This window comes from Dunckerocampus dactyliophorus, chromosome 8, assembly GCF_027744805.1.
Source record: "Dunckerocampus dactyliophorus isolate RoL2022-P2 chromosome 8, RoL_Ddac_1.1, whole genome shotgun sequence".
Classification (NCBI taxonomy): Eukaryota; Metazoa; Chordata; class Actinopteri; order Syngnathiformes; family Syngnathidae; genus Dunckerocampus; species Dunckerocampus dactyliophorus.
This window is the reverse complement of record NC_072826.1, coordinates 1,694,037-1,709,052: the sequence shown is the minus strand read 5'-3', so window position 1 is coordinate 1,709,052 and position 15,016 is coordinate 1,694,037. Positions and strand designations below refer to the sequence as shown.

Genomic DNA, 15,016 nt, shown 5'->3' with positions numbered 1-15,016 from the left:
ACACACAATATTCAATAAACACAACAAGCGTCAAGACAGTGGAACCTTGGTTAGCGTCAGGACAGTGGAACCTTGGTTAGTGTCAGGACAGTAGAACATATGTTAGCGTCAGGACAGTGGAACCTTGGTTAGCGTCAAGACAGTGGAACCTTGGTTAGTGTCAGGACAGTGGAACCTTGGTTAGTGTCAGGACAGTGGAACCTTGGTTAGTGTCAGGACAGTGGAACCTTGGTTAGCGTCAGGACAGTGGAGCCTTGGTTAGCGTCAATAATGCCTTCCAGGTCTGACTCTGACCGAAACTTTCTTTTCTTCATTTTACACATGCGTCACAGCGGTGTACAACAAATGTACTCACTGGCACACAAACATGCGTACCACCGAGGGGGTCAAAATTCCTGCAAGTGTCAAGGTGGCTTAATGCAAAATCCTACGATTTGACACATGCGTATCAAGACCACGTGGAAGAGGATAGTCCACAGAAAAGTCCAAAGAAACAAAAACTTGAAAAGCAATAGCTTGCAGTTGACCCAAACCATGTGACTATGTCCACCAACTCTTTACATTTGGCCTGCCTACTGACATGAAACAGGCCTGATTCATTCTGTCTACGTTGCAACTTATGCAGTGGATCGTTAACTACTAATGGGATATTTGCTTTTAGCTCAACACTTTCATCATTAACACACCCTCACATTTAAATAGGCTACATGACAACTGAATAGCTGGCAGTTAACTGGTAAGCAGACAGTGGTAATAGGTTTTATTTTCATTCTAATACAGCTAATATCCGCAGTAGAAGCTATCCAAGCAACAGACCCTAAAAACGCAGTTAAACCAGTCGTAAAATCTCACAAGTCTTGCATGGGCATTAGCGATGTTTCTCAAAAGCTGATCCTCCATATCAGTCTGAAGCTCAGGGCCAAGAAACCTGTTCCCAACAGGTCACCCAGAGCTGTCAGGTAGGGGATGGAGAAGTTGTCCGGGTCCAAGCCCCTTTGCCACAGACACCTCACCATCAGGTTGGCCGCGTACAGCAGAATCAGCACCTGGTCAGTGACAACAGTGGGAAGAGACATGTCTCCTGACTGCCTTTCTCTCCATTTGCCAACTCAAAAGCCCCCTCGGCTCTTGCTCCTTGTGGGGTTCCACAGGGTTTCGTCTCTGGACCATGAACAAGCATGTGCACTAACCCAGGAGAATAGATATCTACATTTCCATATCTACAGCAGGCGTGAGAGTCTCTCCTTGACTTTGATGCTGAGATCATCAATGCAGACCTTGTAGATGCAGAGCAAAGCTGGATTTATTTGCGTTATGTCGTTTTCTAGCAAAATGGGCCAAATGGCCATGTTCTCTCTGCTTCTCAGATGATAAGATTCTCATCATTTGTAACTCAACACAGAAAAGACTTAAGTCTTCAGTCATCATCTCATCCGTCAAAGAGTACCATACTGCGTGATATACATTTCCTTTTTTTTCTGTAAAAATCTGTCTGTTCCCTTGAGCTGCCCAACTAATTATGCTGACAGAGCACATTAGGTTATCTGACCACAGACGTAATAGGCTCTAGCATACCCTAGCGAGGACAAGCCGTACAGAAGATGGATGGATGGTTTATCTGACCTGAAGCAGAGCTGCAGACAGGTAGCAGACGATAAAGGTGGCTGTCATGGCTGTGTGTCCTGCCTGTAGAAGGTGGATCATGTACAGGAACAGCAGGTGTCCAGGGACTACAAGCAAGACAAGGACTCTGGCAGATTTGGAATTCTCATCTAAATAAAAAAGCAGAAACAAAAATGTACAAACCACTATGAAAAAAGGCCCAAATGAATTTGAAGACTAAGCTCTTTGGATCAAAGACCACGTGTATCATTTTCTTGTGGGTCTGACCTGGGGAGCAGAAGGTAGCACAGAGTCCTGGACAGTTCATGGCCATTTTGAATGGGAGAGCTCCAGGAACGCTCCAATAGTGCAGGTAGGTAGACATCCTGCTGGCCTGAATGGCTACCAGATTTCCCCCTACGCCTGCAAGTGTTGACATCAGTGTTAGCCACCGAATGCAACGAGAGTGTACAGGAAAAAAAAGACACGGTTTTATGGAAACACTGTTCTCCCTTCATCATCACATCAATAACGGTGCTTGCCGGGCTTTCCAGCATGTGTACAAACTGGACCAAACACAAGGCGCATTGTGGTCAACGCTGCAGGAAGTTCATACTGGAATGCAGATGCACTTCCTGCATCGGGACGCCAGTGCATGCAGAAAGAGGCTGCGGTGAGAGTCTGCATGGGAGAGATGCTGCACAAATAGAAGACTGAACGCACGGTTGGCATTCAGATCGGGCGTGCGGTTTCACTAACGCTGCCAGTCCTGCCGCTGACAGAAATATACGCCAGTGTCAGTTGTGATTTATAATTTAAAATTTAATAGCTGAAATTACGGCGCATATTCATAACAGAGTGCATCCTCTATACTTGACTTCACTTGACAGTGTGGGCTTTCTAAGAGGTTGCTTCCATAGTTCTTTAGATCTTCTACTGATTGATTTTGGATATATGATTGTGGCGGTCCGCCAAAAATACATCTGGACCGCCACAAATAAGACTTTTTAAAAAAAAATTTTTTAGACTTTTTAGACTGCTACCCGTTTGCCCTCACTCACAAACACATAATGGGACGGTTTGTGTAGCTTATCGCTACAACCCCGTACAGTAGATGGCACCGTTACTGCTTCTTAACACACATGCTGTGCACATGCTAGGGGTGTCACGAGAAACTCAGTTCATGAGGCGATATTGGGTCTACGAGGAGACGAGACGAGATTTGGACTTTACTTTAAAGAAAAGTACAATGAAAAAATATATGACAATAAATTGCTATCTACTAAGATCATTTCTATTATGTTACTCTTCTACACTCGGTGTGTATGTTAGCAGCCCCGCCTCCACCCACCGAGACTGTATGACATGCAAAAGGGCTCACACCGTTCATGCTGTTGTTCTATGGATGAGTGAAACCTCTTCCTGCCAGTTTGGAGGCGGGAGTCAAGGAAAACAGATACACACACAAATGGCGATATATTGAGGCCGGCAAAATGGTCGAGGGAAGGAAAACAGAGAATACCCACGGGGGCAGCGTGCGGGTTCCACACACAGGTGTTCCGAGGTGTGCCAGGTTGGGGGGCCAACATACCGACCTCTCGGCCACCGTGCAGCGACGGTGTCTTCTTGTCGGCATGTTTTTGGATAATTATATGGATGGAACTTTTTTATTTCAAAAGAAAGTGTATCTAAAATTCACTTAATTTAGGAAAACCAATTGTCATAAACACTATCAGAATTCATTTTGGCATGATGGGCATGTAAATAAACTAGTTTTTACATTTATAAAGTAGATAAAAAAAAAGAGTAACATTTTCTTGAATGAATAATTTTACACATTTACACGGATTTTATGACTACATTTAATATCATACATCTTGGTACACTATGACATTTTCTGTGCAGCACTGGTCCGAAATGAGCAAATTGTCATGAAATGGTTGCTTAAAATGGATGCTTAACTTTCTTGAAATGTAGTTTTTGCAGTGTAGATCTTATTCTTATTCTTCATTTAAGACAAATACAGTATATATGAATCTCTTGTTATCAAAATAAGGTTTTTAGCTTGTTATTAGAAGAAATATTACAAAAATAAAAGCATATCTAAAAAAGAATTGGCTTGCTATACTTATTTATGTATTCTTATTTATACTTTCTTAATATAAGATTATTTTTCTCAAGTAACAATTGGTAAACAAGATATTTTTTCTTTTTAGGAAAAAAATGAGAAATGGTCGCTTAAAATGGGACTTTTTTACTTGAATTAAATGTAGCTTTTGCATTATAATGCATGTGTTCATCAATACAGAGCGATATTAGATATACGATGACGTCTTGAAAATCAACACACACCTACATGGCTCCCAGCAAACATGATTTTTTTTTTAATCGCCCGTGCGTGCACAAAATGAAACCAACAGCCGTAAGTCAATAAGTTCACGTTCTGCTGTTCAATCAGGTTTAAAAACATGAGATAATGTCTCACGTGTCTTATGACACGACCCAAAAAGCTCAGTTTTGTCCACACACAAACACCGAGTCAGAGTTTTTTTTCAAATCTCCACTCTGGCCAAAGTTTTGCATCATAGCCAAGTGTGCAAATTAGATGAAATCATCTACAGGAGTGCATGAAGGGAAATTCCAACTACTTCAACCTCTTAGATATACTGTATATACACTGTAATGAATGAATATACAACAATAGAGCACGTTGTCTTATATAATCTTCCCTGATTATATACGTGTACTTCAGGTTCTTTTCTCACTCACCATTGATAACTGGTGTGAACACCGCCATGCCCTCAAAGTTTGGATCGCTCACTGTCTTGTCCAGAATCAGACCGCCAATGCTAGGAAACAGCAGCGGAGACAACAACACAGGCATCACATAAAGTGTTTGCTCTCGTCTGGGAATAGAGACTGAAACCTACCAGCTCACCTGCTGACCGACATGGCCAAGATAACCGGCTGCCAGCCTGACCTCAAGACCTCTCTGATCGGTGGTGACTGGCGGGCGATGAGCACACACGCTGGCACAAGAAGCAGGAAAAAGGCACACACTGCAGGAGGCAGGTACCACATGTCTGGACAATATCACAGCACAGGATACATAAGTACAGTATGTTACTTTAATATAGTTCAATATAGAAACCTCAGAGAACTACAGTGTGGATATCGCTGCCCTCTTGTGGCTACAAACTCCATAATCAAGCATGCGAGTCATTATTATTACAGTAGCTGGAAACATAGTGACTTTCGTTATTGTCTGAATATTTACAAAAAAACGGCGAAATAACCCAGAAATACTGTGAAGTTTACATTATGTGTCAATGCAGACGTCAGCTCATTTGCATAAACACTTCCTTGATTCACTTTTAGCAACATTGTGTGTGGAATACGCCGTTTACGTTTAATGAGGTGTACCGTTTGGTCTGACTTTGGTCAAAGTACATGTTCTGGATGCAGCAAAATACGAAATTGATATCAGATCGTGTTTTGTACACAACAGGCACCAAGACAGTATTCAATCGTGTAGCGCACTCGCTACCGCCCCGCCTCTCCCCACCGGGACATAGAGACTGAATGACTGAGGAGGGTTCACTCACTCCGTTCATTCCGCTATGGAACCAGCGCGCCCAGGTGTTGCAACAGATGCACGGAGTGAACCCTCGTGTCATCCAGCCTGTTTGGTAGCGAGAGAGAGGAGGAAAACAAACACGCATGCACGTCAATATATCGAGGCCGGCAAAATTAGCGTGTGGTTAATTAATTTATTCATTATCGTGACATTAACCCAGATCAATTTCTGCTTTAAGTGAAATTATGTGTAAACTACAAAACAAGGGGAACACAATTCAGATTTTTAAAATAAAATGCTTCTAATTAATGCCAAAGATGTGTTCCATTGTGTCATGATCCTGTTGTGTGCCTTGTGCTGCCGCCCTCTATTCGCTGCTCTGCACAAGGCCTTTTTTGGAGTTCCTGGGCGGAGCCAGTGCTGCACACCTGCTCTGTACTTCCAATTAGGAGCTCTTAAGGACACTCCTGAATGCCCTCAGATGCCGGATTGTCTTCCTGTACCATTCCATGCTTCTTGTCAGTGTTTTCAGCCTTAGAGTTTGTTTTTTTGGCGTTTGCCAGTGTTTTTGCTTCTCGCTGCGACCGTTGGTCACAGTTGTTCTGGCTAGTTTTTAGCTTATATCCACTGTAAGAAAGTACCACTGCGCCACATACAGCGTTCATATGAACGAATACATTTAGCATATGGTCAATGTATTTCTTCTGCTTAATACCACAAATGTCCTTTGAATTGAACAAAAGAACATTCATTCATTCAAAAATAATTGAAATAATGGTATTTATCGAGTGCTTTATTACCATTTTTGCTAATGTGACAAATACGTCACAGTTTTCCATAGCGATGTTAAGCCTAAAAGCCTTGGTTGTTTTACATGAATAAATTCAATAAATGGAGTAAGAACAGTTGAATTGTAATGTTTGGCACCTCATTAAAGTAATACAATAGTTAAATATATTACATCACTCGTCTGGTGACTAGCGCAGGATAGTCACCAGACGAGTGATGTGTCGGTCACGAACGAATCGGTGGGGGTTCGTGACAAATTTGCATGACTACGAGATTTCACCGACCCAAAACAACCGGCTCGCTCCAAAAAGCCGAAATTTCCATCACTGAGACGAGAGGTGGGTGGATTGATTCAAATATCGACCCTATCGATACCGGGGTAAGGCAAGGCAAGGCAAGACAAGTTTATTTGTAGAACACAATTCATACACAAGATAATTCAAAGTGCTTTTCACAAAAGAAGGGTAAAATCTCTTGATAAAATCATTCCATAAAATCAGCATCATATCTGATCCATATTTTATTTAATGTGATATTCTTCACAAGTTTGTTGACACATATTTTTTTTGGTTGCCTAAAATGTGTGTCCTCTATTTTTTCAAATTTTTTTCTTGATCAGCAAATAAAAACAAAATGTACAAAAAAAATGACAAAAATCTTAACAAGTCCAAGTAAAAAAAGCAAAAGATCGGTGATACTGCCCCTGTATTTACTTGCTTTCAGGTTGATACCAAAAAAGTCACGCACAATGCACATTTCTAGGACATTTCAAGTGCGAGTTGCTATGTACACAGTTTATTCTTATTTTGATATCATGTATCAGCAACATCGATGCAAAGATGTCAACTTTACGTTCGACTACATGGAAATTGGAGTGGCTTATAAGGGACTCCCAAAGAAATACAGAAAATGGAAATGTGCAAGCTTGCCTGTGTAGCTTCATGGAAGGTTTGTAGAAAAATCAAACACTGCAACCCTCATTTTATTGTACGCACTCTCTCACCTCTATAGAGCAGGAAGAAGCTGCTGATCCCCGCAAGCAAAGATAAAGTGATGAGGTCGCCCAGGCTTGCAGCGATGGGCGTGGCTATGTTATCTGGGTTGATGCCCACTCTCCTGGAGCCCACGATCACTGCCACCATCACCAAACCTGGCAAAATCAAAGATGACGACCACGTACGCGTAACATCCTCCCATGTTATGGTCTTTGTCTACCAAGAGACAGTGCAGCAATGAAGGCGGTGGTGACACTGCTGACACACAAGATGGCAGCATGAAGAACATCTACTCTTCCTCTGCTCACACCGCCCAGACTCACTGCTGCCACGGCCGCCAGGAAGCCTACAACTGTGGCCTGGACCTTCACAGAAATACGCACACAACTGTTTGTGACGTTAAACTGAGACGTGTGTGCGTGTGAGTCACCTGAATAAGAGCCAGATTACAGCAAATTGTCTTCCACTGCTGCTGAGGCTCCTCCAGCTGCCCGGTGTTGGCCTGTAGGTGGAAGGAGCAGGAGCCCTCACCCGAAATCATCAGAATTCCACAGTTCTAGACATTGCCTCACCCTCATTTTGATGACAATTTGCCTCTTTACTGTCACTTAGGTGCATGTTGGCGAGTGTGGCACATGCTACAAGTATGCGTATGTGGGCGTGTGTTTCCACTCACCGCTGTTGACAGTCTGGATGCCAGCGTCATCTCCAGATTCCCCTTCAGCCCCACCAGGGCTGGGACCAAGATAAAAACCTCAGAGATCTCTTGAAACACCCCCCAGTGCTGAAAAACACCACAGTGTCCCCTTACAGCAGTGATTCCCAGTTATTTTCTGTAACCCCCCCACCACACTTGGCCCGGCCACGACCCAGTACTGGACCGTGAGAACTGAAAACAATCAATAGACACACAACTTTTAGAATTTTACTTGATCATTTTCGTAAGCAGCTAAGCCCAATTATAAATTACTGCACCGTAATCCCTCGTTTAGCGCGGGTACAGTATTTTCCGGACTATATGTCGCTCCGGAGTAAAAATCGCACCAGCCAAAAATGCACAGTGAAGAAAAAAAACATATATAAGTCGCACTGGACTATAAGTTTTATTTTATAAAATCAGAAACCAAGAACAGACATTTCATTTTGAAAGGCAAGTTATGGTAACAATAAAATGGAGAACAACAGGCTAAATAGGCGTCTGTTAACGTAACGTGAATAGGTGGCATGTTAACCTAGCATGTTAGCAGATAACTATAGCCTAGAATATGATTTTCTTCCTCAGTTGCCTTTATAAGTTGATGTTTACTTTTGAAGTGTTCAGTGGTACAGGAGTGGAAGGAGTAGCAGATACCGGCACACAAGCCTAGAGCGCCCTCTGCCGGTTGTCAGTGTGAAAAAACACGTATATAAGTCGCTCCGGAGTATAAGTCGCAGGACCAGCCAAACCATGAAAAAAAGTTTGACTTATAGACCAGAAAATACGGTAATTGGTTCCAGACCCAACCGTCCATTTTCCACCAAGTAGGATTCTTTATTTAGAAATGGAATAATTTTGCAGTTAGAGCATAGAAAACCTTTTTACGGCCTTCTAAATATGGTTTTTAACATCATTAGAGCCCTCTAGACATGAAACAACACCCCTATTGTCACCTTTCCACCTGTTCTATCCAATATTTTAGGTAAAATAAGAGTAAATAAGCTATTTAAGACATAAATAAGACTGGTGTGTTCTGGTCTTAGGGGAGTTGAGTGGCGGGCGGTCAGGAAGTGACCTCGGGGGTCCAGAGTTAAGTCTCAGCTTGGTGTGGGTTATGGCTGCAACCGTAGCTCGTGGTGTTATTAGGGATTATTGGGCCTGTTGGCAGATCGTCCAAACCTGCAATAAAAGCGTGTTGTTCCGGCGATCAAGTCTGGCGCTCGTGCGTCCCACCGAACATTACAGTAACTTCTAAATCTTCTTCTTCACAGTCTTCTAAATAGCTTATACTTGTGTTTTTACTTCATTTTGCCATTTTTATGCTTGAAAATTCTTAATTTAGGAAACATCTAAGGCTGCATTGAACCATGAAACGGCATGATTTATTAATTAGTATATTTTTGAAAAATGTGCTATGAGTGGAGCCGTGAAACCTTGCTATCAACAAACTACCAGCTTGCACGAATGGTGAGTCACCAATCATTGTGTGAGTTCTGGACAGCGTTTTCGTTGTATATTTTGCTTTTATACATCGGTAAAGAACAATAGCATTAGACTACTATAAGATTTGCTTCATTCCGCGTGCAGGGAAACAAACCAGGCAGCAACCTCTTCCTGTTGCTTTAAAGCTGCAAATATTGAGGTCTTCCTTCTGAACATACAAGTGTTTTTTTCCATACTTGCACGATATCCATGACTATCCCGGCCGCCACCATGCCCAGACCAGACACCAGATACGGCACCAGCACCTGGGCGGCGATGATCCAGGAGCTCTCGGGGAGGAAGCCTTGAGCTGAGCGGGTCAGTTTGCATGTGAAGCCTCGTAGCTTCTTCTCCTGGAAGCACAGCTCCAGTGCCAGATGGGTCACCACCATGACTGGTGCCGGTTAACTCATTCTTCTTTCAAAAGCTGCTGTCGGTGGTGGCGTACCCCTGCTCTGTAAAGGCTTGTGTCAGGGTAGTCAGTCAAATATCCACGTCCACATGAGGGAACGCTCCCGTCTGTTATCCATGAACGAGCTCCGCCCTTGAATGGCCACTTTTGTAAATGATGGAGGAATGAAACTAGCAGCTTTCATCCACTTTGAAACAGGGCACACACACACACACACACACACACACACACACAAGGCTTGACAGTTGACAGCAGGTCTGTGAGGCCTCTTCTAACACTCTGCAACTGACAGACACTCACTCACTCTCACACACACACACACACACACACTCACACACACACACACCCCTCATGCCTCACTTTTGAGGAGTCGGGCTGCCCACGAGGAGCACCGGAAGCCAGGTCTCTCACAGGGACTAAAGAGGGTCTACGTCCTGTGGGACAAGGACACCTGGAGGGCAAGCGTCAGGATCCACCCTCGCTCCTCCCCTTCCCTACCTTTCATTCCTTTATGGCAGCACCCTGTTGGATGCATCTTTGGTGGCTTTCACGGGGAATTATGGTTGCATCAGGAGGATTCCCCCTTCCCTACTCCGAGCATCAATAAAGTCTCATCTTTACTCACACTAAGGTGCATTTTGGAGGTCAGCCCACAGCCCTGAACCGATTCCCTGAGAGCTCTGCTCTTCGATGTCCTCATTGGGCGACGCCCTTCAGGCAGCAGCAGCAGCAGGTGCCGTACCTGTCACAGACACGTGGTGCTGCCGCTGCCTGACGAGGGTTGGGTGCATAAGCTTTGATTAAAAATAACCCTTGCATTGTGTCTTGCTTCTTCCTAGTCCTTTTCAGACATGTTGAAGTGTGCAAATGTAACCGTGTGATGTTCCTGAATGTCCCAAAAAATCAAGTACAACCATAATAACCACACCATGCCACGTGTAGGTCACATGCTCTGGCCTTTTCTTTTGTAGCGCATTGAACTTCATTGATTTTGTTCACCCTTTTCATTCGTTTACAGTGTAAAACTAACAAATATATGAGAACAGCAAGCCTGTACCCACCTTACACACACACACACACACACACACACACACACACACATACACACACACTCATACACACACACACTGTCTGAATCACCATGACTATGCTGAAATTGGACTTTGGGACATAGGACTCATAGGACATGGATCTCAATGGTTCTCGCTTCTCTGCAGCGCCCCCTCCTGACTTCTGGCTGCAACTTCAATGAATGAGGAGAGATGAAAAATTCCTCCAAACATTAATAGTATTTGTTGTAGTAATTATGTTTATTTATTTGGATCCCCATTAACTCATTCAATACCAAAGACGTAGTTATAAGTTTTTATGAACTCGACCGCCCGATCCCAACAACATGCAGTATTTAGACGCCTTTTACGTTTTTTTTGTGCGAGAGGCAAAAAGAGGTGATGACACAACTCTCCACTAATGCATTCCACTTCACAGCAATTTTAAACCATAAAAACGGAGTAAAACATTACAAAGGAAGATTAGGGTCACACACAAAAAATAAATACATAAAAGGTAAGCAGATGTGATGAAAACATTTAAATGTTATTATTAGATAACAAGCTATACAGATCACACAAAGCTGAGATTGAAACATTTTTATTCATTCTTGAGCTACTTTTGATCGATTTTTGTGTGTTTAACAAACAAAAGGGTGAAGAATATCAAAGTGAACCCCCGTATTCTTCAATAAATTTCCGTATGTGGCCCAATGTGGAAAAAGACGCCTGTGTTTTACCTGAAACTACTAATATTAAAGCAGTAAAAATTACTTTAAAAACAACAAAATGTAAATTTCTAAACTTATTATTCTTAAACTTATTATTTTTATTATTAATATTATTATTTTATTTTTTAAATATCTAACCCATAAATTAACTCCCAGTCATTTTTCAAAAGACAACCGCTTCAGTAGCGGCCATTTTAGACCATTTTGACTGATCTTTCAAGGCCCACAGAATATTGTGTTGTATGGTTATATAAACATGGAACCTACCAAAAGAAACATTAAACTCCCGTCTTTCATCAGTAAAACAACTTTTGTTTCTACCTTTTTCCGTTCTTTAGTAATCAGCAGTAGAGCAAATGTAAGTTTCAGGAAAATATCAGTTCCTGACTAAAAAGGGAGAAAACCAGCTTTTTGTGAAAAGATTCATTTCAAGCATAACTTTCACTTTGACACAAATATTTTTTGCTTTTGTGACAGCCCAAATATCTCAACAATTATACCAACATAAACAACACAAAAAGGGTTTGTTTTACAGCAAAATGAACTATGAACCATGAACTATTTACAATCTTCACATTTGGAACTGATGCGTAACCTTTTGCACGCTGCACTCCTTCGTGCTCTCCCAATTCCTCCTTCCTGTCATGTGTGATTTTTCCATCTACGATCCCTGCTGAGCTCTTATCAAATGCACTTCTGCCACCTTGTGGCCGAGAATTGCATCATCGCCTCTTTTTGCCTCTTGCGCAAAAAAAACGTCAGACGCATAAATCCGTTGTTGGGATTGGGCGTCCGGGATTATAAAAACATATCAATAACATCTGTGGGAATGAATGAGTTCATACAGTAATGCATTTACTGATTAAGGGGACTGGACCCTCCCTGTGCTCCGCGTATCAAACAGCAAATCTGCTGTGTGGCCTCTTATTCTGTTTGCACGGGGGCAGGGTCACCTGCAAGGTCACTGTTGCCTCCAAACAGCTGAAGGTCACCAATCAAGTCTGAGAGACAGCAAGCATGGACAGACAGACGGATGTGGACAGCTTGTTGTTGGACTGCAGCAGCTTCCGTGACACTTGATGGATTGGGCCATTCTTATTTTATGACACGGTTTGCTACTCTGCTTCAGATGATAAATCAGTAGATCGACGTCGAGGTGGAGCTGCAGCCCACCTTGCCATGCAATACGCATCAGTCACAAATAGACAACCCCTGCACACGCACGTTCACGCCTACTGCACTTAATAGTCTTCAGCTTTTTCTCTCTGCTGCGGACCCAACAATAAAGGAATTATCTTAAATGGAGCCAATGAGTGTTGTCTGACAGTCACTGTTAGCATTAACAGATTTTTCAAACACGTTCAATCAAAGATTCGCTAACACTTTACAATAAGGTACACAAAATTACAGTAGTTAATGAGGGATTAACCTACCTCACCCTAACCCTAACTACTCATTAGTTCCTCATCAGTTCTTCATTAGTTCCTCAGGAACGACTGTATTTTAGGTGTCACTGACCTGTACTTGGTCCAGCAGCACGCCAGCCATCACCATTCCGAGTCCAGCCAGCACAAACGAAGGCATCACCTGGAGGCAGATGATCCTGGAGGATTCTCTGCATGATGGAATTGAGAATTCCTCCTCAGGCATGATGTTAGGATCAGTGCTGCGGTGTTTCATTGACCAGTGTGCCAACTTTCTGTGCTGCCAACTGAAAGTCCAACACTGTTTGCTGACCAGTGGCGTCCCATGTGTTCTACGTCTGCCTGCTACTAGCGGCTCTTAATGGCTCGTTACAGTTTATTACTTGCGGTAATAAAATGCAGACATGCAGATGTTGTACCCAACATTCCCCAAATGGCGGGTGTGGAGTCATGGACCTTAACCCTCGTGGTTACGTCGCGGAAGTGCAAGTACAGAACTGCAGGAAATGAAAGACAGCGTTGGTCCTTTTTTACAGGTAGGTTTTGTTTTTCCTTGTTTCTCTTCCTAAATTGCCTTGTTGCTGTTTCTTAACCGTTGTTTACTTTCCAGTCCTTGGTTTATACTTTCTTCACTCGAATCTTATTTTTGCCATCGGTATTATTAGAGAAGGAAGGGACAGCCCACCACTATCTGCTATAAATAGCCTCCCTACACCTCCCATCCCCAGTTAAGGTCTCATGTTATATGTCAAGGGCTGAGCTGAAAGGAGCTTAAAACGATATATTGCTGTTGTTGACCGACACCTGCCTGATTATTTGCTGTTGCGGATGTTTTATTTGGTTTTCTTTGGTAGATGTCGCCTTGAACGGGGGTTTGTGGCAAAAGCTGCAAGAACAAAACATCTGAGCAACAGGCTGGAAAGGTTTGATGTTTACATAGTATGTGTGTGTCATTTCTAATTATACGATTGCCTGTTATGCAGAATGATGAACCGAGCCTTTGTTTGCTCCAGTGCATTCATGTGCCGAGCATGGACACGGCGTGGAGACACAGCAACTCAGCTGCGGCGAGTGGCAGCCAGCTCCAGTCCATCAGCGGACCCGGCACCACAACCATGTCAAAAACCACCACCGTTCGCCTTCGATACATTTACGATCCCAAACCTCAGCCTCCCAAGACGCCGGTCCCAATCCGCCCTCCAGGCCCGAGACCTCCCTCAGTAAACACGGCCCCGATGCTCAGCTTGTCCAGCCATCCTCCGACCAAGACCATCATGAGGAGACGAGCTCAGTCTCTTTCTACACCTGCGGAGAGGAGGCGGCAGCTCCGGAGCCCGCAGGTTCGCTTTGTGGACTCACTGGGCCTCGATTTAGAGGAAGTAAAGGTGTTCAAAGTCAAAGAGCGACCCCTGATACCCCAACATGTTATGTTCAGACTCCTGATGAGCTCCGAGATGGCCTTCGGCAAGTCTTTGGAGCTGTCCCTGCCTCACTTTAAACCCTGTTTCCCTGAGAACATGGGAGCCCAGCCGGACTTCCTGAAGCGCGTGTACACACAGTGCGTGTGCCTGGAGCGGGTCGTGTGCACGGATCTGGGGATAACCGGCACCATACAAGTGCTTAACTTAGACTATGAGAAGAAAGTTGTCGTGCTCTACTCTTTTACCAACTGGAGAACCAGCACGGATACAACAGCATCCTGGGTGTCTCCTGGGGCTCACGGGGAACACCACGTTCCAGGGACGGACGTCTTCCGATTTCGTCTGCCGGTGCCACCTTTCATTTTGCAGCCAGGAAGTGTTCTGGAGTTTGCCATCTGCTATCACGTCAAAGGCTCGGATCACTGGGACAACAACTGTGGGCGCAATTACAAACTGACTTGTCACTGCTACAAGGTGACTGTTCCAAGGGAATGTGAGGACAGCATGCTGCATTTTACCTGAATGGCCGCATGGGGGCGCTATGACATTTGCACACGGATATACAGCATTGTCTGGACTACAGCTGCTATTACCTGTCTTTCACTAGTTCACGTGATATGTAAAGGTTGCTCTAATAGGCTGATTGACTTTTCAACTGCTGTTGTGCACAAAATGGGACTTTGTGACTGAAGTGAAATGTTTCCAAACCTTAAAAAGCACATTTGCCAAATAGAACTAACCCATTTACACTACGTACAGTTGATAATCTGTTACTTTTGCGTCACGTTTTATAAGCAGTTTTAGGTAAATTACTTGAAAAAAGCAGTTACTAAAAGC

General features: G+C 43.5%; 2 protein-coding genes across 2 annotated transcripts; one reads left to right on the top strand and one right to left on the bottom strand.

The window, feature by feature from the left end:
• Positions 1–165: 165 nt before the first annotated feature.
• On the bottom strand, positions 166–9,631 carry LOC129186762 (solute carrier family 41 member 1-like). The gene is made up of 10 exons (XM_054785360.1): positions 9,340–9,631; positions 7,640–7,747; positions 7,394–7,465; positions 7,184–7,328; positions 6,972–7,118; positions 4,541–4,685; positions 4,372–4,451; positions 1,891–2,025; positions 1,624–1,772; positions 166–1,046 (listed from the first exon to the last, which is right to left on the bottom strand). The coding sequence occupies exons 1-10, from the start codon at positions 9,532–9,534 to the stop codon at positions 882–884; spliced, it is 1,341 nt and encodes a 446-aa protein (XP_054641335.1). The 5' UTR covers positions 9,535–9,631; the 3' UTR covers positions 166–881.
• Positions 9,632–13,789: 4,158 nt separating this feature from the next.
• ppp1r3db (protein phosphatase 1, regulatory subunit 3Db) lies at positions 13,790–14,768 on the top strand. The gene has a single exon (XM_054784193.1). The coding sequence runs from the start codon at positions 13,790–13,792 to the stop codon at positions 14,699–14,701; it is 912 nt and encodes a 303-aa protein (XP_054640168.1). The 3' UTR covers positions 14,702–14,768.
• The last annotated feature ends 248 nt before the right edge of the window (positions 14,769–15,016 follow it).